The sequence below is a fragment of the Typopeltis vanoorti genome, chromosome 22 (assembly GCF_054136105.1).
Source record: "Typopeltis vanoorti isolate ZY-2024b chromosome 22, IOZ_Tvanoo_1.0, whole genome shotgun sequence".
NCBI classification, from domain to species: Eukaryota; Metazoa; Arthropoda; class Arachnida; order Uropygi; family Thelyphonidae; genus Typopeltis; species Typopeltis vanoorti.
The window spans coordinates 68,064,613-68,090,434 of NC_143570.1; the positions used below are offsets into that span (position 1 = coordinate 68,064,613).

The 25,822-nt window shown below is 34.6% G+C and overlaps 1 protein-coding gene across 1 annotated transcript in view; it reads left to right on the forward strand.

Annotated features, from left to right (window-relative positions):
* Positions 1-11,288: 11,288 nt before the first annotated feature.
* The window catches only part of LOC150094475 (neuroligin-4, X-linked-like), a 352,524-nt gene continuing 337,990 nt past the window's right edge, over positions 11,289-25,822 (forward strand). The window contains exon 1 of the mRNA XM_090412476.1: positions 11,289-11,730. Within this exon, the coding sequence (XP_090268602.1) occupies positions 11,289-11,730 (442 nt within the window). The remainder of the gene's footprint in view (positions 11,731-25,822) is intronic.

Below are 25,822 nucleotides of genomic sequence, written 5' to 3' on the forward strand. Positions count from 1 at the left end.
CATGACTCGAATTTCGCAGGCCTGTGTAATTTGTTCCTGTGAATTATTAGAGTATATATACTAAGCCTACAAGTTCCATGCAAAACAAATTTTGATATAAGTCATCACGAAACCAATCATGACTGAATTCATTTTTTAATCTTCCAATATACGGGACGGGATTACTACAATGAAAGAAATCTGAATAGAATAGAATAGAATAGAATAGAATAGAATAGAATAGAATAGAATAAAATAGAATAGAACGGAATGGTCATCTTATTTTGTCAGAATGAACATTTCCTGCATTTCAGTTTTTAAAGTTGTTTGCTAAAAATGATGATGAATGACAAGCAACACTTGCGAGTTGAAACAGAATTTGGTACCACACATATTCTTTTTTCACAAAAAAAGTACAGTATAAAATAATATATTTAAATAAAATTAAAGGAAATCTATGTATATAGAATTAAATTATTTTATTTTTATGTTCTTCATTACAAAACCATCACATTACATTGGATTACAAAATTATTCTTATTTTCTCTTTTCATGTTTAAGCGTAGACTCACACTTTACCCTGTAGGCTTCTGAAACAAGATCTGATGGAACAGAGTGGTTAATCTTTATTCTTGTAGTCTTATCTGTCTGTATATTTCGTATGTTCTTCAGGCCAGTTTGCATGTTTTGCGGGATGAAAAACCTTGCTACATGTATATGCGACTGGCTAACTCACCTTTCATTGAAAAATGCTGCTAAAGGTTCTTTGCATCCTAAATGGGATTCAAACCTAGGTCTTTTCATCCAACGGGCATGGTAAAAACATAGTTAGCTATGGAGGATCTGCAAAATCCTATGTTTCAATTTCCATTACATTATAAAATCGTCATTAATAGTATTTTTTAAAAACGTCCACGAAGGCCGTTTTTTTCTGATGTATTAAGCTCAGAGCGCAACAAAATCACCCCGACACATTTTGAGGTAACACGCCCGATTACTATTAATTAATGTAATTATATTTGAAGCGTAGCCAAAAACCCACATGCTATTTTCACTTTATTTTGTTTATTCTACAAATATAACTAAATTGTACCAGTAACCACTTGGTTTCTATAGCTGGTTGGGTTAAAACACTTGAGTTTTAAGACAAGCAGCAGCTCTTGTAAATCAGAGAATGCTTTGTTATCTTATGTGATATTGATCGTATACAATGGAAATACCACTGAAAAATTTGATTACTCGACAGTGACAAATTTTGAGAAGGGTTGTATGCTAAGTGCATATTTACCAAAAATTGACTAATTTTTTTAGAAATAAAATGTTTTTCAAAATGACTACAGAAATTATTTACCATAAATGATGCTACAATGTGTAACTATGTGCATTATATTAATATGCAACAAAAGATAAGTAATATTGACGATGCTTACGTTTTTGATCCCACTAAAAGAGAAAGAGAGAGAGAGAGAGAGAGAGAGAGAGAGAGAGAGAGAGAGATCGTAACAGCTGATGAATTTTTTTCGACGATAATGGTTTAATATCTAATAACGTAAATCTTACTGTCTGCATTCATGTTGAGAAAAAAAAGATTACCTATTTTCCTATTACAAGAAAAATGCACTCTAGAAAACGATGTGACCCATTTTAATTTCATGTAATTAATAAACATAATTATTAAACAAAAAAGAAATAGCTTATATTATTTAAAAACAGTACTTGCAATGAATAACCTTGCATTGAGAAGGAATGCTAATAAGTCCCATTTCTTATTGATATTTTATTTTTCATATGATATATGCACTACGAGTGAGTCGACAAGCATCGATCGCATTTCTATTTATGCCATTTATACGCAGGAATTTGTATGATGCATACTTATAAGTGTAATTTGTTGGCTTTTCTAAAAATACCAAAAAATCACTTATTTTCAACAATATCTAAGCCTTGCAGTGGAGATATATCTCTCAATGCTGGGATAAAAGAAACCAATTTCTGAATGATGAGGATAATACAGAGTGCAAGTTGCAATGCAACAGAAAAATCCCTATGGAGAATGAACTAGAACCAAATAGCAAAAGAAAAAATCCTGCAATCCTGATTTCAATTTTTTTATTTGTTTCTTCAAGCTTTAATTATAATGTAAATCTAAGAACTTTTTTTTTAGAATGTAATCACTGAACTTGTAAACCATCTTGGCTGAATGAAGAAAACTTCGTAATTTAATGCTCATGGATCTAAGTATACAAGATTGATATTGTAGTAAAAATAATTTGTATTTGTTTATATATTTTAGAACCTCCGTAGCCAGTTGGAAAGTCCTAGATTCGAATGCTATCTAGGACACAATGAAAAATTCAGAGATTTGCAACTGAAGGTGTTATAGTCGGTCTCATATGGACAAGAAAACCAGCCAGGAGAACTCACGTAGTTAACATAATCCACTATGTTGACAGAATTTACCGCTCAAACGGAACATTGATTAGGTTTCAATTGGGTTGAGTTGTTTATTGTTAACTTTTCGAATGTAGATTTTGTTCTGCAGACATTAAAACCTCCGATAAAACAGCTTAGCTGACGTTGGAATATTCTGTTAAAATAATCTTGTACAGTAAAAAAGAAGAACGAAGAACCAATCTGAACTTCAGGAAAACAGAAAGTTGTTTTGTTGTTTGTTTATTTTTTATTTATTTATTTGGTCACTAACCAATCTTCGCTTGAATTCCGTTAGCCAACACATTTCAGCAGAAAGTTATTAAAAAGATTAACTATTTTTATTATTAATAAAATACTTCTAAAGAAATGCATTGTATTTATTTGAATGCAAAATAAAGCTAACGACATTCATAGAAACAATTTAATAAGAAATTAATTTTTTAAAAATGACAATGTAGTAATTGTGCTTTTCATATTTGAAATGCCAATGAGAAAAAAAAATTCTTAACATTCTTTTGAAATTAGCGCTCATTTCTATTGAAATGAGCATACTGATGAACCAAAAAAAAGTACTTTCATATAAGGATTTTGTGTACTAAACTTCTTTTTAATAATAAAATACTGTAATATTAGTGCTAAATTCAGAATATATATATATATATATATATATATATATATATATTTATCCTCCGTTTGTTCAAAAAAATCAAACATTCAGAACCAAAATAACTGTCCCTGCTCCAACAAAGAGAGAAAACTAAAGAGTTATGGCAAAACTTAAAAAAGGGAAAATGGTTTAATTACCTAGTGATATTCTGAACCTTTGATTTCTTTCCAAACCATCAAAAAAAAAACACACACACAAAAGAAAAAGAAAAAAAACAGAAGACAGGGAAAAGCTCAAGGGAACGGAATAATGCAAAAGCAATCACCACTTCCCATACATTTCTCTCATCCTTTCATCCCTCTTTTCCAACAGTCTTTTTCTTTAACACTTTTTTTTTGATCCTTAAGGGCCACTACCTGAACTTTATGACCACATTTCTTCAGTATTCACCATACAAATATTCAGAAAAATTACAGAAATACCATGAGGAGCAGAAGATGTTTTGCTGTACAATTGGAACAAGATTCTTCTGATATCTTTCTGGTGAAAAATTAGAAGGAGATTTGATATTTCCTGTTTGGATTGGTAGGCTTTTTATAATTATCATGAGTGAAAACATTGGTGGAAAATTAAGAAGCCAGGAAATTGGCTTTTCCATAAGCAATGATACAACAGAAACATATTAGTGTAAAAGAGATGGTGCAGAGTTGGACAAGAGTTACGCCAAAGTTGGATGCATGGTTGAACAAAAGTTATGAACAACAGCTCTAGAAAGAGATCAGAAAGTATGATTGCCATATGGACACGTGAATGGGTTTTACTTTTAAGTCCTTCTGAAATAAGTTTTCGAAATAGTGATGATAATTTAATAACAACTATTTTCAGGTATAGTATAAACAGGTAAGAAAGAAACTTTCCATGAGAGGCAATTGGATATACTTGATTCTTCTCTTGTAAAGTACCAGTGTACTTCTTAGTGAAGTAACTCTTAGAAACAGGATAAGAATTTAAAGTGAGATATACAATGAAGGTTGACATACTAATAAATATTACATCAATGATAATTTCTTTGTAAATGTTTAGATCAGAAGACCGAAAATTTATGTCTCAGCAAATGAGACACAAAAATTAATAGACTCTTCCACTTGGAATCTTTTAATGAAAGACAATACACGGATGAAAATGGTTATGTGATATTGCTTCCTAACAGAAAAAGCAGCAGTTAATTGTGATCTGAACTGCTTAGAAGACAAACAGCATTCGCAATCAGCATAGTTGATTCATTAGTGAGGAAAATGTTAAAAGTATTTTGAAAAGTTTTGGGATTTTATGGAATTCTAGTACGAAATGTGAACAGCTTGAGTGGCAATAACAATTGCCTAAGTATTAACATATCGATCAGCAGTTTGAAAATAAAGCCACTTAAAATTGTAAATGTTAAAATCTTCAAGGAAGGTGACCTCACTATTAGAAAAGTTGGATTGCAGAAAATCAACATTTAAAATCGGAAATAGGAAAACATAAAATTTCAAAATGGTTGTTGGTATTACGAGAGTGAGAGATGAAATAGATTTTGATAAAATAAGGCAGAGAAAGATTTTCAGCCAAAATAAGGTTAAAAAATACACGATTTTATGTTAATAGTTGTCCAACATGCCATATCAGAGAGGGCATATGCACAAATATCACTGTTGAGATGCAAAGAGTCAAACAGGATTAAAGAAGCTGAAATTTGAGTTTCTCTTAAGAAATTTTATTTATTTACTTATGGAGAACCCATACACTAGACACTTGTCAACCTATACTACACTAGTACCGTGGAAGGGAAGAAAGTGTCGTTGAGGTCGAGTTATATTGCATATACACTGTATTTGCGATGCATGAATGGAGAGGTATGCTTTTTATACATGCAATGTAGGCTGCTTGGAAAGAAGTTAACGGACACCTCCATGGGCAAGGTGCATCGTGCCATGTAACGGATCATGTGTTTGTAGCAAGTATAAATTGGAGGAATATGCTCCCAAGTCAGTGCAATGTGTCTGGATAAAATGACTGCGAGAAGGGAACTGACGGAGTTTAAAAGACGCATTGTGATAAGATGCCATGTTGCAGGTCAACTTGTTCCGAATTGTTGACAAATTGGGCCACCCAAGTCAATAACCAGTGATACTATACTGAGATGGAAGCGCAGGAAGTCAATTGCAAGTGCTACCGCAGTGAACGACTCACCACACTCACTGAACGTAATCGTAGGGTGTAACGAAGAATAACATGTAAAAACCGCCATTCGTTGCCGACATGTCGAATGCGGAGTTTCGGGCATCAACTAGAACACGAATCTGCACAAAAGCATTCAGAACCGAGGGTCACCACATGGATTTCCATGGTAGGATCGCAATATGTAGACCCCACATTACCCGAGCCGACATGTATCGTCATCTTCAGTGGTGCAAAGAGCTTGTGCAGTGACACATGGAAACTTGGAAAGTTGTGTTATGGAGCTACGAATGACGTTACATCCTCTACCGAGCCGATGGACGAATGTGAGTGTGGTGGAATGCTCTGTGAACGTCTCTTACTAGGCTATTTAACACTAACTGTGAAATTCGGAAGTGGCGGTGTGATGGTATGGTCCTGTTTTGGTCTCCGAATCCTGATCTCAACCCTAGCGAATATCTGAGTGATGATCTGGACCGTCGGGTGAGGTCAACGAATGTCCTCCCCACAACAGTCCTGAACATCATTACATGCCCATAGGAAGACTGCTCCAAAATTCTCATTGGTCGGTATCGTACGCTTGTGGAAAGTATGACCCGTAGGATTGCTGCAGTCATCGCAGCGAAAGGAAGTCTTACTTCTTATTAAGGTGGGCACCATGGCTGTTTGTTCCTCATACTATGGTGTCAGTTGACTTCTTTCCAAGCAGTGTATTTCTAATTGAGTATTCGTGGTCTTTTTTTAAGGTGAGCAAGGAAAGAAATATGGAGAATTTACACACTTCTCTACAAAGAATGGCTCAGCAGTGCATCATATTCCATTATCAAAGTCCACCTAGGCATATGTAACGGAATAACTGCAATATTTTGTATACCTGACTTTAGTGTCTTCTAATGAATTACTATAAAGTTTGTTCTAGTTTGTTTCGCTATATAATCTGGCAACCAATCTTTGGAATAATTTTAAAACTGTACCTTCGAAAGGAAAAAAAAAGTTAGATTTTAATATGCGGTTTGTCTAAACTTTGAAAACGTCACTCTTATTGCATGATCGTAGAAATGGGGGTTAAACAATGTCTTGGTCTTGGAAATAAAAAATGGTTTTTGGCTACTTCTAGCTTTTAGTAAGAAGAGCGATGCTGTAAATCCAGCAATGTAACTGGTCTATTACCTATTAACCTGGTACTGCCGAGGTATGGCCTTTCTTTTGAGTGATGTAAATGCCACAGCTCAACCTCTACCTACATAAATTCACTTGTGGATAGCGTCCTCCTCTACTACTACGTTATTGTTTAATGGCTGTTGACTATATATACATCTTTTCTACCTTTGGCATGCCCAGGAGAGTAACCTGTATGGTCTACCTCTGTATGTACATAATATTCTATTACAGCATATTATCTACTAACTCGAGAATAGGCAAAGAATATGTTGCCTCATACTGGCCGTATTTCGTTGCAGATCATCGTGCTACACAATGTGGAGGCCTAAATATCAACTCCATCAGTGTTTTATACTTCTGAAGTTAAACCGCAGTCATAGCTATTTCAAGAAGAATGTTTTGGAAATCATTCTTCTGATCTTAAATGAGTATGAATAAATGAATATCTTGAGATGAATTCCTAAAAACAAACAAAAAAAAATGTATACTACATTTAGATATGTGTGAATGTGAGAGTTGCATTTTATTCTATAATGAACTTTAGTGCAATAGTTCTAGAATAACAAATAAGTACTAACACTGTTGACTGCGAATGACATACCACCAAAATTTATTCAAAAGATAAAAATGCTATAATTTACACTGAAAGAGTCACAGTTTTCCTAAGATTTTTTATTTTTATATTTTAAAGTTTCTTATCGCGATAAAATCATTCCTTTATTCTATGTTAATTTTTAATGATGGCCAAGTAAATTTACCCCTAACGTTTCTTTAAAAGAAAATAAAAAAATAAATAAAAACATTTGTGAATATACATATGCATAATATTTCGTTTAAAAATTTCATCGAGACACGTTTTTACATTTTTAGTATTTTTTAAATACAATGACAAAATACGTATTATTAATTTTAATGATCCAGATCCCTCCTCCTCCTAAAATGTTTTGCTTTCTACATTTCTCAACTACTATCAACGCTTAAAAAAAGTGACGTAATTTAAGGAAATATGGACAATTATTGGGATATATTCATTTCTTTAGGGGGAGCTTTATGAAATATAACTAGGATAATCACTGTACTCGTTTTGAAATATTATCAATGCTTCATAGTTATCTTTCCACCATCATTCATTGTTTTCGGGGTCCTTGAGCCAGGTTAAATAGCTTTATTTATGACTAAAAAACATATCATAACCACAGTAATACGTTTTAATAAGTAAATATTTCTTCATTTATGATTATTAATTTATTAGTTGGAGAACGTGTACATTAGAAAATAAACACGACCACGAAAATAAACAAGGTCATGACCGAGCACAAAGTGGAGGAAGAATAAAAGAAGAAAACATTTAATAAAAAACGTGAATAACAAGCTGTGTTCACAATTATGCAATCAGAAAAACCTATATTAAAATATGTAAATTTCGGAATTCTGTAAAAATATGTAGTAGTACCTGCCATAGGGTGATGAACAGTAACCCAGATATGGTTAGTGATTAGAGAGAGAGAGAGAGAGAGGAAACAGCTGTGTTTAAATGACGTGCGCAAATTTAGATCTACATAAGAAACTGGACAAATGGAACAGCTCGACACAGAGCTATGGGTTACATGCTGACAGCAGGAATAATAAGAGCATGGTTTTAATTTAGATAAAATGTAATGGCATTAGAATTAATGGACAAGTCTTAAAGCAGTAGTTCTTAACCTGGGGTGTGTGCACCCCTGGGGGTGCGAGAAGGCATTTCCAGGGGTGCGAGAGAAGTTTCTAAATTTTTTATGGGAACTACTGCCTGACCGCCTGTGAGAAACTATCGAACGCTGCGTCGACTTTTGGAAACCCCACTCCTACCCTCTCTACCTTTGCCTCAGAGCATGGCACTTACCAGCACATGCAGTACAATAAGAAACTGGTTGATACGCGCACGTGTTCGCATACTATGAGTACGAACGTTAACGAGGTGGTTTGACCCAGAAACGAATACTCATTTTCTTTAATTTACCAACATTAATCAGTGACTAAAGCCCATACTGGATACGATCAGTTGATTACATAAAGGTTTTCTGCAAATTTTGAAAAATTATAATTATTATTTTATTGATTGTAGTAACCCTCGTTATGTCGAAAAAACGGCAATGGAAAGAATTATGTTGCTTATGGATTCACTTGTACAACAGAAAAAAGATGGTACGCAATGACCACAATGCATTTTATGTTGCAAAATATTTTCAAACTCCAATCTTAAACCGCCAAAGTTGTTAGAGCATTTCAACAATCAGCATGATGATGAATCTGTAGGACATACTCTTAACATCTTGAAGTCTAAGAAGGCACGATTTGATACCAGCGTTACTATCACAAAATTTGACTTTGCGGCAGTTGTAAAGCCTTATCAAGTGGCATATCTGTGTGTGCTAAGAAAAGAAAAGGTCATACAATAGCTGAGGAATTGGTAAAACTATGTGCACTTGAAATTGCAAAAATTGTTTTGGGTTCTGAAGCACAAAGGAAAATTCAGCAGATTCCGTTATCGAACGATGTGATTCGATCGCGCATTCAAGATCTCAGTGTTGATATTTTACCAAGTAGTAAAATATATATAGAAGAAGTAGTAGAAGTTCAAAGCCAGTCCTCTAAAAGTGAGTATTCAACTGGACGTCAACTGATGTTGATTATTGCTGTCAGTTATTGGTATTTGTGCGATACAATAAGGAAAAAGAAATGTTGGAAGAAATTTTATTTTGTGAGCCACTGGAATTGACGACAAAAGGAATTGATGTTTTCAATCATATTAAAAACTTTTTTTTGAAACATCAAATACCCATGAATGTGATAGGCTCAATTTGCACTGATGGTGCCCCTGCAATGTTGAGCAAAAATTCTGGATTTTTTTCATACATCAAGACAGAAATACCGCAAGTTACAATAACGCATTGCACGTTGCACCGTCATGCACTTGCATCGAAAGCTTTGCCAGTGAATTAAAAACAACACTTAACTATTGCAGTAAATGTAGTAAAATATATCCGAGGACGAGCGCTTAATCGTCGTATCTTTCGTGCTTTGTGCGAAGAAATCGGTGCTGTTCATACTGTGCTTCTTTATCACACCGAAGTACGGTGGCTCTCCAAGGGCCGTATGCTAAGCAGGGTTTTTGAATTGCGCGAGGAAATTATACAGTTTCCAACTAACCAAAATTATGATTTAGTAAAGCTTTTGAAAAAAGAGAAGCAATACTTCGGCTAGCCTACTTAGCCGATATATTTAGCCACCTGAATGAATTAAACACATCAATGCAAGGATCTGGTAAGAACATAATAACAGCCAATGAAAAATTATCTTCATTTATTGAAAAACTAAAAATTTGGAAACGTCGAGTTGAAAATGGGAATTTTGCAAACTTTCCTTTGCTTGATTCAATCGTTCTAGAAAATGAGAAAATAATAATTATACCTGAAATTTCAATACATCTCCAACCATTGAGTGAATCATTTCATGGATACTTTACCACGGGAAATATTAGCAAAGTTCAGAGATGGATACTGGATCCATTTCTATTTGACCCAGATTCGATGGACGACAGCTATTTAATAAAAGACGATCTTATTGAAATACGAGCCAATGCACGTATTCAAATAGAATTTGAAAAACTGGACTTGGAACAATTCTGGTGTACACAGTTAGAACTTTATCCACAGCTGGCAAAAGCAGCATTGCAGACACTTTTACCGTTTACCCATTTCACGCCACCTACCTGTGTGAAATGGGATTTTCATCACTTTTGCACATAAAAACAAAAGCCAGAAATCGCTTAAATGACAATGATGACTTACGCGTGGCTCTTTCAAAAAAGGAACCTCGCTTCAAAAGAATAATCCTATTTCGTATCTTTCTGTTAATAAAGCAATTCCACGTTCTATTAATACGATATTTCAAACACCTTGTGTATTTAAAATATTACGTCATACTGTGATTCCCAAATTGCAAATAAACTCTGATATTCGTTGTCTTTATTTCTAAAGAACTTAATGAATGCAGTAAAATAAGAAGCGCAATTAAATCTTGCAAATTGGCAACGTGTGTAAAGCTCAGAAAAAAGGATAACTAAAATAAATTATCACTCTTGTAATTTATTATAGACTCCGCAGAGACAAAAGAAACTCCGCAACGGAATCTCAGCAAAGGAAGGATAGTGCCTTCCTTTCAGGAGTAATGGAATATGCCAGATCTCTGCGCATGCGTTGTTGATCATCAAATCGGCGTGTAACATGTGAAGGGAAGAATAGAACAGTGACAGCGTGCAATGCGGTCCGTGGCAGTGCTGCTACCGTGTTGTGTTATGGATTAGGAATTTTCTTTCCTTTCACTCGGAATTAATGACATCGGAGAAGACTAGAAGCATTAGAATTCCGTCAGGGAGTGGATGTCTAGATAGTCACTAACGGCAAACAGCTTTTTTTCTTTTTATTCAAACAAGCCAATGCCTTTTAGTCACTTGCTCTTAGAGTAATGCAGTTCGAAAACAGAGATGTGGACTTCGGGGATCTTCTGTGTTGCTGCTAAATTGGATCAAATGTGTTGTGTATTTTTAAACATCTCTTTTGATTTTTACACTTTCAGAACTGCGTTCGGTTTGCTCTGCGCACGTCATCTGTTATTCAAGGATATTTGAGGTAGCATCTTCACGACAAATATCAAGCTTTTTCTTATATTTCCATATGTAGGATGGATAATGTGCAAGCCATTAATTCCCTTCTCACCTAGTTCAGTAGTGACCTTTCCTGAAAATCGGTCTCCTCGTTTCTCCTCATTGTACGATTAGAGGACTAGTTTCGCCCAACCTTGATTACCGTACCCTCCTGACCGAACACGGGAAAGGTTTCCGCGTAACAAGATGCTGCTGCCTCATCAACAAATACTTACCTTGGCCATTTGGCTATTTCTGTTGGCACTGAGCCAGATCGCGAACGGGGAAACACGTCATTTAAGTTCCCGTGTGGTGACTACAAAATACGGAGCATTAAGAGGCTTTATTAATACGTTGTCGAATCGACAATTACAGCCCGTGGAAGTGTTTCTTGGAGTGCCTTATGCTGGAGCCCCTAAGGGGTCTCTGAGGTTCATGCCACCCGTAACATCGCCTCACTGGAGAGGAGTTCGTATGGCTGACCACTTCAGTGCCGTTTGTCCGCAGCGGCTACCGGACATCACCAACGAGACCGCTGCTCTTCGCCGAATGCCAGCTGGACGTCTGCACTATCTTCGAAGGCTAATGCCATATCTCAGTAATCAGAGCGAAGACTGCTTGTATCTCAATATTTACGCTCCGGCCATCGGTAAGTTTAAACTAAAAAACGAACAAGCAAAAAAAAAAAAAAAAAAAAGAAAGAAAAAGGTAAGTTCTTTTTTTAAATAATTCTGAAATATATTTGAAATAACTGGAGGCTGCCAGCCATTGTGTAAGTTGAATATTTTGTAACAATATTACTACTTTTCATGGTAAGTAAAAAATCTTGGTGCCTCATAAAGAAATTTAAAAAAAAATACGAAAGGTAAATCATTACAAATAAAATAATCGCAGATCCAGTTCATCATTTTGGATTTTTTATGTGATTAAATCACATTTCAAATGTTTACACAATTGGCTATTTAATTTAAAACTACAGGTTTCATTTTGCCCTCATGAGTGCACTTATGCATGCGCTCACATTTCATATGAAGATACCTTCATTAAAGCAATCCAGATACCAGTTCATAAAATTCAGTTTCAAAAAATTTATTTCGAAATTGTGATAATAGTTACTTTAATGCAAACACTATCTGTAAGGAAAACAACGTATACTGCTATTCAATTGGTTTGCGGACCCCCCCCCCCCATGTATTTTATTAATTACATCGTAAAATTTTCATTTACTACAATTCAAATTATTTGTTGCTAACAGTATCCTAAAACTTACGTTTGGGTTTTCTCTCATAGATGGCGCCAACGACACCATTCCATGTCTAATAAGAAAATCAATGTAGATTTGAAGTTCTATTGCTCAGACAAGAATTTTTCAAAAGGTGGTGTGTGTGCGTGGCTATTTGGTTTGATTTGGTTGTAATTATCATCGAAACAACTAGGGTTACGATGTATTAAGTCTGCTAATTAAGTGTGTTCTCTGAACAATTTCATATTACGGAATAAAAAAAACAAACAAATTTCCTGGAGTGGAAACCTAACCACCTCCGTATAAGACCGGCTAATTCGCATTCAGGTCGAAAATCCACGATATAGGTTATTCTCGCCTGTGACAGTATTGAAACCTAGGTATTTCCAATCGATTGACAACCATCTTCTTCGTCACAGTGCTAGGAAGACTTTGTGTTCTTTGGGGTAACAGAGGACCGGGAATAATTTATTCATTCATCCATCCAATTTTCGTCCGTTTCTTAGAATGGGGTGACTCCCCTAATTAGTGGTTTTAAACAATTTAATGCAGCCGGCTTGCCATGTCTCTTCTACATCTCTCTCTCTCTCTCTAAGGGTATGTTTGTAGATAAGTGCGACGTGGCCGGTTTGCCTGTTTCGAGGAATGAAAATCCCGAGTTTCCGAGAGGGGGGAGGGCTGATGTCTTCGTATAAGACTGGCTAACTCACCTTAAATTGAAAAGCCCTGATAAAGAAGCCTAGCGTCGCAGATGGGATTCAAACTCTGATCTTTCCAACCAAAGGGCTTCGTCAAAATCGACAGAACTACAGCAGTGCTGAATATTTCGTCACTTCTTTAAAAAGTATGGAGTGTTTCTGTTCTCTCCTCTCCAGCCTTACAGGCTGTGGGTTTGAATCCAACTATGGTTTGGATGTTTGTGAATGTCTTCAGTACCACCTTTCCATTGCCCTGCGTGAGACCACTACATGCTTATGAAGTGTCGTGAAAGCAGTATATCATGCTGAATCTCCAGTGAGCTATAGGTACCCTTTCTATGGAATTTACATAAAAAACAACAACAACGTTACGTATACTATAAAGGTTACGTATACCTTTATCCCCATCCGATTATATTCAAATATTGCTTTAAGGTTATAATCAAGACTCCAAGTTCACTTTCTCGCACTTGGCTGCACTGCACCGTAAATTTCTAGAATCGTGTTATTGAACAATCAGATTATCGGAAATTGGTATTTTACGTCTAGGTTTGGAATATTCTTATAATGGAAACAGACTCAACTTTTTCCCGTATACTTTTTTTTTCATTTTTTGCTCATTAATTTAAGGTTTTTTTAAGTGGAGTTATTTGTGAGGGAAAATATAGTATATGCTAATGACATGCTTATACTGTATCATGCTGAAAAACGAACATAAGATTATCACTCGTTCTGAAATATTTGGATATGGCTAGTTTGATGTGAAACAACTTTCTTGTATATATGCAAACCTATCTTAAAAATATGTTGGCATAGTGATAGAGAATGGTTATGATCGGTGAAATGTCTTATATATAAAAAGTGACAAAAGAAACGTTGAGATTAAATTTAGAAAATATGAAAGCGAAAGGCAGCAAATAGTTAAATCAGTTTGATGCCATTTCATTCTTTAAAAATACAGCCAAAATCAAAAGAAATAAATACATAAATACTACATCATATGCAAAGAAACTGTCGCAGATAAATTTGAAAAAAAAAACTACCGATAACTTAATTGTTGAAACAAAATTCAGTGCAAAATTATTTCGTTAAAGAAGTCTTAATTTATAGCGAATAGTGGATGATGTCTTAAATGCTTTACACCAGAAAGAATTGTAGTTCAGTTGCCTATTCGAAGAAAATGTTTTCATATCAGTTGATATGGATATAAAGTAGCTTAGAATTTCGCCTAAATGATAACACTTCGGATCTCGCTTTTCTTGTGAAGATCAGGAAACTGACGATTTCATGCATGTCGGCCGACATGATATAGCATTACAAAAACAAAACAACAACAATAAAAACTATATTAAGACACGACATTTTAAACATAAATAGTTAAAAGGAGTTCTGAAAATTGCGAAATGCGAAAATCAGATTGATTTATTTAGTTTCCACGTATGTTGGTGTGGATATTAATATTTACAACTACTGATATTATATAAATTGAATTAAATGTTATCTGTACATTTGAAAGGGGCTTTTTTAATGACTTGTTTTATTTATTGCTACTTTAATGTGAAACCTTTCTAAGTGTGAGAGCTCCTGATCCCCATTGAGAAAGGAGGGACAGATTAAATTTAGGTTTCTGATGCTTTGTGACAAAGGATAATGACCAGAAATAGTCAAGTTTTTCATTATTTAAAAATTGCTTCATATCAGTTTGAATTTTCATATTTTCTGCTTATAAGTCAATATATAAAATTAGAATTTATTAGAATAAGAGTCTGATATTCTATTAGTAATAATTTCTGACTCGCATAACTTCTAATATGAAACACCGCAATTCCATTTTAGCTTACTCTTGTTCAGACTGAAATAATTGCAAGTTATGAGTTATAATAATTAAGTGATTTTCAAAAGAATTGTTAAAATAACTGTAGTGATAGATTCATATTTTAGCTGAATGCATTTAGTTTTGCAGGCGTATATACTTTTCTCGCTACAGTTGCAACTAGCCAAAATGTATCATTTTTTTTTTCTTGAATTTAAACGCAGCCGTGAATAAATCTCATCTGATATCGTTGGAGAGAATTTACACAGTAGATTTTCTGCTGGAGGAAGGCACGAACACAAGGCTCATATCGTCTTTGCTTCTAGACATTCAGTACTTCTCACGCACACATGCTCCCTCTTGACGCTGTGGCCTCAGATGTTCCTGACTCGGAAGCCTCCTTTTAGTGCAGCGCTCCTCTGTTTGTCCAGCATCACTTCAGTAGACTTTTGCTCTTGTCTATTTATGTAGTTCTGTATTCACGGGAAAGAGTTATCTTGTTTTCTCCGAGCAGTTGGCTGGCCATCTTTTATACTTCTCTACAAATACCTAAACTACTGTAATGCTTGCCTCCTCCCATAGCAGTCCTATATTGATTATGTACGACGAATACATCTTTAGGCAACTATTCTTTCTCTTCCAGTTGCGAGCATTAAGATGTGCATAAGTTTTTGATTCTATTTTCCTGTTATAGTCTATTCCTATTAACTTACAAATATTTTTTGTATTCATTTTCGTTATTTTAATTTAAACACAAAATTCGCATGTGTCAAAATGTTGGGGATTATATTTTTGCCTAACTCAGCTTATGTTTAAGAAGAATTATTTTTTCCCCTTTTCATGACAAACTTGAAGTATCTGCAACACATCAGTAATATAGAATGATAATAATTTATCTTCGCCATGAATCAAATTAAATTTTAAAAATACATAAGATGCCATCTTCCTTATACTGTTAGAATATTGTTTTAAAATATATCTAGAACCTTCTAATTTTTAGTAGTAGCAGTGTAACAGTTCCGTGAGTATAACTAGATTGTCTATTTCTTATCGGGTGAAATATTAATCTTCAAAATTATCATAGCTGATTTTAAATGGATAAAATTTGTAACAAAATTTAAATAAAATAAATTTTATTCCTGTATTTTATTTTAACAAAAATTAACGTAGCTGAATTTCTATGAAAATATGAGTTTACTGAAAGATATATTCTTTTTCCATTTTTTTTAAATTTTATATGCAGCAACTCTTCGATAGTTTGGATAGTCTTCGATAGTTAATAAAATTTTATTAATGTTTTTTAAACAATTTTTATTCCCTTTAAATTAATATGAACGACTTTTCTCTGAACTATTCTTTATACGATAACTGTTAAAATATTGACGCCGACTTGGCATAATATGAAAAAAAAAAAAAAATCAGTATAAAGCATAATTTTCGCTGCCGACTTAATTTTAATGCCGTTTGAATTATTTATATTTTGTTCTGTATATAATTAAGTCGTCGTCGTCCAGTAGCATCCTCTAGCAAGAGGGTTGCAACAGATGAGCAGCTCTTCTCCATTTCTCTCTGTCTGTCGCCTCTGTCATTCTTAAATCAGTCCATTCCACGATGCAATTGAACCACTCTCTAGTTGGTCTTCCATGTCTTCTCTTTCTCTGAACTTTCCCTTGTAATATAGTTCTTGTCAGGCGTTCCGAAGAACCTCTCAGAAGATGTCCAAGATTGTTCAAGAATATTATGCAAGAATATTGCATAATGTTCTTGAGCAGTGTTCTTTCCATCCCAACTCTTCTCAAAACTTCCTGATTTGATATTCTCTCTGTATAGCTAATCTTTTCCATTTTTCAATAACACCACATTTCCAATGCATTAATTATTTCCTTATCTCTCTTTCTGAGTGTCGATGACTCACTTCCATAACTTGCAATACTCTAAACTGTTGCTTTAACTATTCCAACTCTAACACCTATTTTAATACTCTTGCTTATTAAAATTCTCTTCATTTCCATAAATGCCGATTTAGCTTTACCTATGTCCAACTCCGAAGTTCCTTTCTCTGCCCAAATATTGAAATCTTTCCACGTCTTCTAAAGTCTTTCCTCCACATCTTATCTTTACATTATCTCCTATTTTTCTGCCCGTTATCATTATCTTGGTCTTCTTTGTGTTAATCCTTAGTCCGTACCCTTTACAGGAGTTTTCAATTTGTTGTAATCCATTGTTGCTTTCTGCCATCACCACTGCGTCATCCGCATATCTTAAGTTATTAATGATTCTTCCGTTTATTTTTATTCCTTCTTCTACATCCTCAAGTGCCTCTCTAAGCATCTGTTCCCTATAAACGGTAAACAATAATGGTGATAACTTGCATCCTTGTCTAACTCCTCTCTCCACCGGGAATTCTCCCGTTTCCTCTCCATTTAGACATACTGATGCTGTTTGTGACCAATATAATCTCTTTAAGTACGTTTTATTTATTTTTTCTTTTATAAAATTATATTATGCTTGACAAGAAATTATATTATTGTTTTCTTCCTTATTTTACTCAAGTAGGCAATCAAAAATTCGTGAAATATCTTCATGAACCTATCTGCATGCATTGAGAAAAAGTCGACGTTTCACGTTATGTTGCTCTTTGCATCTCACATCCCGTTCTCGAAGTATAAGATCGTTGCATGGGAAGAGTCGGTGTGTAGGAGGCTTCATAGCCTTTCAGTATGCCCTTTGATAATCACAAGAGAATAATGATTCTTGTTGTATTCAGTGATATTATTGAAAACACGCTCGGGATAAATGACTTTCCAGTTCAGGACGTTATAATAAATTTAGTTTAATCCTTTATCCAAGTGTGAGCAAACAAAGTTTGTGCCTGAAAATATCTTCAGGATTGTAGCAAGGTGGCGCAACTGTTGGAAACTCGGAGCAAAGGTAGGACCAAGCTCTCATCACTCCTTGTCTCAGTATCTCCCACCATGCAAAGCACATGTCCTTGCGGACCAGTATAATGCTATGCATTGAGGGAAGGGCCACTACCCAGACCGGTGTCTACCTTTATTGAGGTCTCGTCTGTGGGAGGTAGACACTAAGGTGGTGACACTAAGGCAGAAGCAATAGAGAGGTCATATTTACCTATATGAGTTGCCAACCGGTGTACCACCTTATTATTAAATTACTTTGGATTTAGAGAAAGATATTGGAAGTTTATTTTTCAGTTGGTTAGACTATAATAAATTTAGTTTAATCCTTTATCCAAGTGTGATAAAGGATTTATCACATTTGCTCACACTTAAATAAAGGATTAAAATAAATTTATTAGTCTAACCAAGTGAAAAATAAATTTCCAACACCTTCAGGATGTTATGTTATCGTAGAAAGAATGACCTTCTCTCTTTCTTTGAAGGGAACCGCGTGCCGCAACTCTCTTTATATTCCGGGTAGACTGTATATTGCTGTTACACATTATCTAATTGTCAGGGAAATGAGTGGTGTTAGAGTGTGTGCATCTTAAATTTGAATTGTTTTGGATAGCCACTGCTAAATGCATCCTTTTTTTTTTTACTTGTGGGTCAGTACCACTTTGTTCATTGGTTCCTCAGCCTGAGCCTGCTGACTTTTTCTGGAAACAGTCCTCAAGACATTATATAAAACGAAAGAAACACAGTCTGCTGAACACTAATAAACATCATGGTTTTCGGAAATTAGGAATTTTAGACAATTTTAAGACAAATAATTGCTTCCAGTGGCGCTTGTATGCATTTCTTAAAACTATTTATCCGAAATAATATTCTGCACCAAGCTTTAATCTTTTTTGAGCAATCTACAAAGAGCCTGAAGATGCGGCTTTGGAATCAGTGGGGGACTACTTACTTTTAAGCAGAGAAATGGATATAGAATGGATATCCATTTTCTTAGTTTTTATTTACACCTTTTGTTTTCGTAGTTTTCTTCAACCAAAATCTTAAGACAAATATAGTGAAGCACAAGCAGGTCTTCTACTCTATTCAAATAAATTAGTATTGATATTCTAAAGCAAGGAAGAAATGATGTTTATGCAGCCATTTTAAACTTAACATAGTAGAATTTAAGATCACAACGAAGACCGATGTAAGGTAAGAATTGATAAGACAGGAAGTGTATGTGTGGAAGAGTTGTCTTATTAATAGTAAATTAAATAGTTCGAATAAAAATAAGCAGTTGTTGATTTATCGCAATATAAACATATATATTAACAATCTTCAAACTGAATTTAAAAAAGCAGATGTTTGGGCAGTATACTCGGTGATCACAATATATGCTATGGAAAAAAGACCAATATTATTGGAAAAGATAACAGTTGACTGATTATAGTTTATGCAGCAATTCAAGCTACTTATGAAGAATTGAAATTAATGATTTTATCAACACAGATAAAAAATCAAATTAAAAAAAAAAGAATGGAATATTGATATTAGCAGGAAGGAAGGAAAACTACCAACGGCTGGAGTTAGCCGCAGCCCAGAACGAGAGACCCTAGAGCAGTGTTTCTCAAACGTCAGATATCCTCGTACCTCTTCTTAAATTTTCATTATTACCAAGTACCCCCTTATCAAATAATAAATAAATAAATAAAGCATATTTCATTATAAATGTCTATTTTATTTGAATTTATATGTTCATGTAAACAAAAATGATTTATTTTTAACAGAACAAAATTTGGAATAGGTTCCTCTTCATTTGCCGTCCATGAAAATCTACATTTCAAGTAATTCATATCATACTTACGAAGATTTTTCATCTTCTTTCTAGTTGGTTCTCTAGAGAAGTCAGGCGACACACCCTTATCAATTTCATTTAATCCAGATGCAATATCAACGTTTTCTTGTTGCTTACAGCTACTTGTATTTGCTATATTGTTCTCTTTTGTGGGTTTTATAAATCCAATCTTTAACCAATGATCCATACTTAAGAATTTGAAAGCTAAAAAAATTACCGTATTTACTCGAATACAACTCGCACTTTTTCGGGAAACTAAAGTTTCCAGAAAAAAAATTTCAAATGGTGTGACTTACCAAGAAGTTTCTACTCGCTATTGCTACTTTTGGCATCGAGAACAGTTTCCTTGTGTGCATCGTTAAAGTCATCTACCCAAATAACTTCATCTTCTTTCCCATTATTTCAAGCAAAAATTACCAGTAATTTACAAGACTTTAGATAGTGGAGCAGCTATAAAGAGCTGTATATAATTGGTGCGGTATTGACAAAATATTGCGCGAACCAAAGACAAATTGGCATTTCAACAGTTGAGTTGAAATGCTAATTCTCTTCAACCGAATTCAAAAACCATATGTTGCACCGGCAACATATGATTTTGCTTGAGTCTATACAGCAGTTTCTGTTGGAAGGGAATGTGATTCATTAGTTAGTGCCGTTTTTATCCCAGTTGTCTCTAACTGCACTATTTTTTGAGAAATATAATGATTCCATGCGTTAATGATGCATAGCCGAAAATTGCCACGTATCCCCGGGGGTACGAGTACCACACCTTGAGAAACACTGACCTAGAGGATGCGCCTCATTCAGAAAGATATGAGTAGAGAACAATAGAACGGCGAGATCTCGCAGATCACTGATCAAGTACACGCATGTCTTCTGTATATCCGCCTATGCAGTATATCCACACTGTGTGAGACTGGCTAACTGACCTTTTACGAGTATTTGAAAAGCCATTATAAAGATTCCTCGTATCCTGTAATGGGCATCGAAGTCACTTGAGCCTCTTTCATTCGATTGAGCTAATGGTGGCTCAAGGGAAAAAAATTTGAATCAGAAGTTTACTCAGTTATTTCCAGGGCATGAATGAAGATATGTATGGCTATATGATGAAATTTCATCAACAGATATGAATACGCTCTTTTTTTATTTTCAAATGCAATAAGGTGGCACGAAGTTTCGTCGACATTACATCAGACGACAAGCTGATAATTTATCTTTCTCCACTGTAGTCACATAACTATTAATTTTACAACTATTATTATCTACCCCAGGTTCATGTATTCACTTACAGATTGTATTCACCTATAATGTCGATTTTCCTAGGGTTTGCTAAACCGCTCTTCTGATATATCTTCAAGAGCAACGCAGTTATTCACTTCTTACACGTTCCAACCCACATGGCACGGAAGTAATTTGTTTTTCTTACTGTTTTTTGCATATTGCACTTTAAAAGCAGTTGCAACGGGTCATAGCCAGCGAATTCGGAATTCCTGTTGCACATGCAGGGATGGCCATTTTTCTCAACAAAATACTTTTACTTATAAAAATGGCGGGAGTGTGGATGCTGTTGTTGGCGGATCAGTCTTCACAAAGCGTTTCACATGCTGTTCCAGGTGTTCCTCTATTTTCACATGGCGTCTTATTTCAGCTATGTTTTATCTATGACCTTAATGTATTCAGAATAAATTTTCTCATTAAGTATGAAATACAAAATATTATAATTCATGTAATTGTCACATTGTGAATATACATAATTTAGGACAACGCAGAAGTCTTCCACAATGATTGCATCAAATACACACTTGGTCTTATGAGTACCTGTGCATATGGAGAAGCTATACATGAGGAGGCTTCTACACCAACTAGCCCTCCCCGACTTCCCTTATAAATGTCAAGTTCTTATTCAGGAATAGTCTGCTTTACTTTGATTTAAAATTACCTGGACAATTCTTATGTGCGTCTTTTTGTCACGTTCTTTAGTTCTTTTTCGCCGAAATCTTCAATAATTTTTGACTGTATCTTCGATATATTAGGCGTCAGTTATTAATTGGCGAATTTTTCTTTAGCGGCACCAAATGGTCTATCTACCTAAGATGTAGGCCGACTGAATTTCTGCATTTGCAAAATGAACCTAGAGACTCTATCTTTTTTTACGAATGGAATAAATTTTCTTTTATGATTTTGTGGCCACAGAAATTATGCGACCGTTGCGTATAGCGCAAGTTGTCGACGGACAGACCACAGCGTATAACTGAGAATAAGATATTTTAATCTAGTATGAACGATTTCTAATAATTAAATCGACATAATTTATTTATTTTTTATCCAATAAATAAGTTTTACTTCATAAAACGTTTTATGCCGATTTGATTTTTTTCACAGGGATGTGAACCAATACCCTCTGCATTTTTTCACAGGGAATTTTTGTTCCCAGTTAAAGATTATTTGAAGTTTCAAAATATAGAAAGAAAATGAAAAGATTTGTGTTAATATTTTTCATTTAGGCTGATTTACGCTTAAGAGACCAAATCCATTATTATTAATTCAAAGGAGAATAGTGTGGCTTGTATAACATTCCCTATAATAGCTGAATTGTTGTCATTTGAATACCAGTGTAGTTTTAATAATTCGATATTGCTGTGTTACAGGTTTTTTTTTTTTATTGTGTGTGTATAAACTTTGTTATACCAAGTTTGTATTGAGACTTTTCCTTGTTTGGAAAAAAAATAGTTCATCGATAGCGATGCTACTTCTGCTAGAAAAGTTTATAGAAAGTTTGGAAATTAAAGTATTAACATCATCGAACGTTCTAGGGTTACCTAGTGCTTTGAACGGAGCGCATATGGACGCATCTTGAGTGAGAATTCTGAGTAACAATTCTAAATAAGGTTTTCATTTTGGAACAAGTTAAAGGGTGATACTATAATCAGAACACGTGGTATTTTTTTAAAAATGATATGCTATATATGAATTTTTTCCTGATTTAGCGAAGTACCAAATTCGCTGTCATATTCCTAATAAGAGCTTCCGTAGCTCAGTCGGTATACATGAAGCCTTTTGGTTGGAAAGATCTGGATTCGATTCCGTCCATGACGTGAGGAACCTTTATCTGGTCTCTTTCGACTAACGGTGAGTTAACTGGTCTCATACGGAGATGGAGAATTTTTTCTCTCGGTAACTCGGATTTTTCATCCCTCAAAAGGCAAACCGGTTCAGTGAACACACACACACGGCTTCAGTCATAAATACTAATAGCAAGGAAGGTAACAGGAAACCACCTTGCTTCATAATTATCTCCATCGTAATCGGCTACAACCCTCTCAAAGAGAGAGGAAGATACAAGATTAAGATTAGGATCTGTAATAACCTCTTGTTTTGGAAAATCTTAAAGCGAGACTCTTAGAATAAAATTTTTGGTACTACATGCAAGGATTTTTATACGTCTCCAGTAAACTTCCATACCATTAAACCTACAATATTCTAAGTTGTTTAAGTGGGAGTAAGTATATGCCCATTTTATAAAACCTAGTCTCCATTTAGAATATCATTGCTCATATGTGAAAATAGTCTTCGTTACCCAACGCTTAGTTGAGGCTTGTATTGCCTTAGATAACCGACGCCTGGATTAGCTAATGCAACAAACCTTGCCTTCTTCCACAGTGTTAATTCCTAGCTTCACAAGTAATTAGAATCAGTACATACAAATTTACGAATTGGTTCCTCTTTGTTCATTATGAATTGCACAGAGATTTCTCCAGTAAACACATTGTTCACTTTATTAAATTCCGAGACATTTTGGCCAAAGCAATTACAACTGCAGTCAGTACATGATTTGCTGTTCCAAGGAGAGCTTGTCTCTTTTCTTTTTAATTATAATTCACTAATAAAAGATTCCAATTTAAAACAAGTTCCTCAGCAATCCACTAGAGACAGAGAAAATAATTATGGATTCTTAAATGCTTTTTTATGTTCCTCGACGTTAACTCCCAAGTAAAAATTTCTTGCAGAATTATATGTTCAGGAGAGAAAAGACAGATTAATTATCATTAAATCCAAGTAATAACTAAACTTGATATTAGCGGGTTCTACTGCAATTTAAATGAAATGAACAAATTTTCATGTATTTTCGAGTCTTTTTTTTGATGAATTGTATGATGATGAATTATCTCCTAATAGTTATGTATGTCTGCGAGACATACATAATTATTAGTCCCTATCTCAACTGTGAACAAAGGTTTAGCACATCTGTTTCAAATGCTTATTTGCAATCGTTGATTGTTGCTAATTAAGGCAGCCAACTTAAACAGACATTATCTATATATCGGTTAATGCAGTTCTGAATAAACGGATTAGTATGCGAAGCTAGTTTATAAATGCACTACATCTGTGTTTAACTGTGTATTTAGAGGAAGAGAAGGTAAAAGTTTAAGCCTTCTTTATCTTGCATGTGGTGTGAAAGCTTTCTTTAGTCTTTTTGATGTTCATCGCAAGAAAGGATGTGCATCTTTTCATAACATGTCTGGCGAACCCGTGTAAAATAATTTTATAAAACGTTTTTGTGCTTGATGTAGTCTTCTTAATGCATACTGATAAGTGTCATTCTAGAATATCAACGACCACTAAAACTTTTTTAAAAACATTTAGTGAATATGTTCTTACGGTGATACCATGGTGGGTATATTAGGTTACTGAAAAGCGTGGTGTTTTTAAAGTTAAAATGTAAACATTATTTTAAAAAAGGTGGACAAAAGCACAGTATTCAGAAAAATAAGTACTGCCAAAACAAATACCAACGAGAGTCCATGCTAGTTTGTTTTGAAGTTGTCGGGTTGGGAATGTGATTACCCGTTCTACAAGAAAAGGTGATAATCAGATGGCGAGCAGTGAGAAACTTGTTCCAGGTCATCGGCTTGGGGGGGGGGGGGGAAGAGGCTTCATTTTATTCCGAAGGGATGCAATGCCATTACGATTAACCATTTTAGGCCATTTTATTTGGAGTAGTGTAACGTGAACCACTGTAATGTGTTAAGTAGAGGCGAAATCAGCCAAAAAAAAATAATAATAAACTCGCAGCCGACAATAAGCTTAAAATATTGTGTAAAGTCCACATTGCAATTTTCATACATTTACTAGTTGATGCAAAAAGTCGTTTTGAACTCATACTGAATCTTTCTGCCAGCCTGCCTTCAATCTTCCTCAAAGGCATCCTTCACTTTTTCGTAATCAATGGTGATTTGTCACGCTTGAGGTTCGTCAAATGATTGAAGTGATGCAATATTTTTTAAAGTTTTCGTAGATAGGTATATGATATGCTTCGTACAGTTTCATTCCAGAAATCATGCCTTGGTGTGTCTCATTGTTAAAGTAAACGATGGGAACAAACGTAAAGTAGGAGTTAAGCAGAGGGCATAAAGTCTGGATAGAGATAGTTCGATTATTCGCGCTGTTTTGCTCGGTCACAAATTTTATTCGTTGCGCTTTATATTATTTTAATGAGTGATTTGTAAGTTTTCATCAACGTTTTTGGTTGATAATATTGAGTTATAATTGTTCACCATTTCAAGTTTTTAATTCGGTTTCGAAATTTTAAGTTTGGTGTTTGATAATTCATGGTGTTGAGTGTGTTGTCGGTAGATCGATCCAGTTTCTTGATTTATGTGGGTAGCAAATATTCAAAAAGCATCATCCCCTACTTTTTTTTAAAATTTCTTTTCTCAGACATGCGAATCTCATAAGTGATATTTAAAGCGTTTCATTGAAATAAAACTTCATTTAACACTGACAGTATTATGTAGGTAATACGTAATAATATATATTATAGTTCAAAATGGTATGCAGAAGCTCTTCCAAGAAAAAAGAAACTATGGAGTACAGTACGTCAAATTCTGACACTAACCTCTGCAACAACTATGGACACCATGTGCTATGGACGCACTGAAAGAATTCAGTGATTTACGAGAATGCACATCTTATAGTACTCTTGTTTCTTTTCGTCAGTTTGTGGTCTACTTGACCGTTTCTTAATGAACAGTCAACCGCAGTTGACCTTGGATGCCCCGAATGTGCTGCAAGTCGCACGAGCTGATTAATGACTAATATGGCTGCCCATGATAACATTTTGTGCTTGACAGAACCAAACCTCATTTCCAAAACGTGCATGAGTTGCTTGATTGTGTTATGTCTGATATGAAGTATCAAGAAAACATTTGTAGTAATTTTTTCAATATAGTTA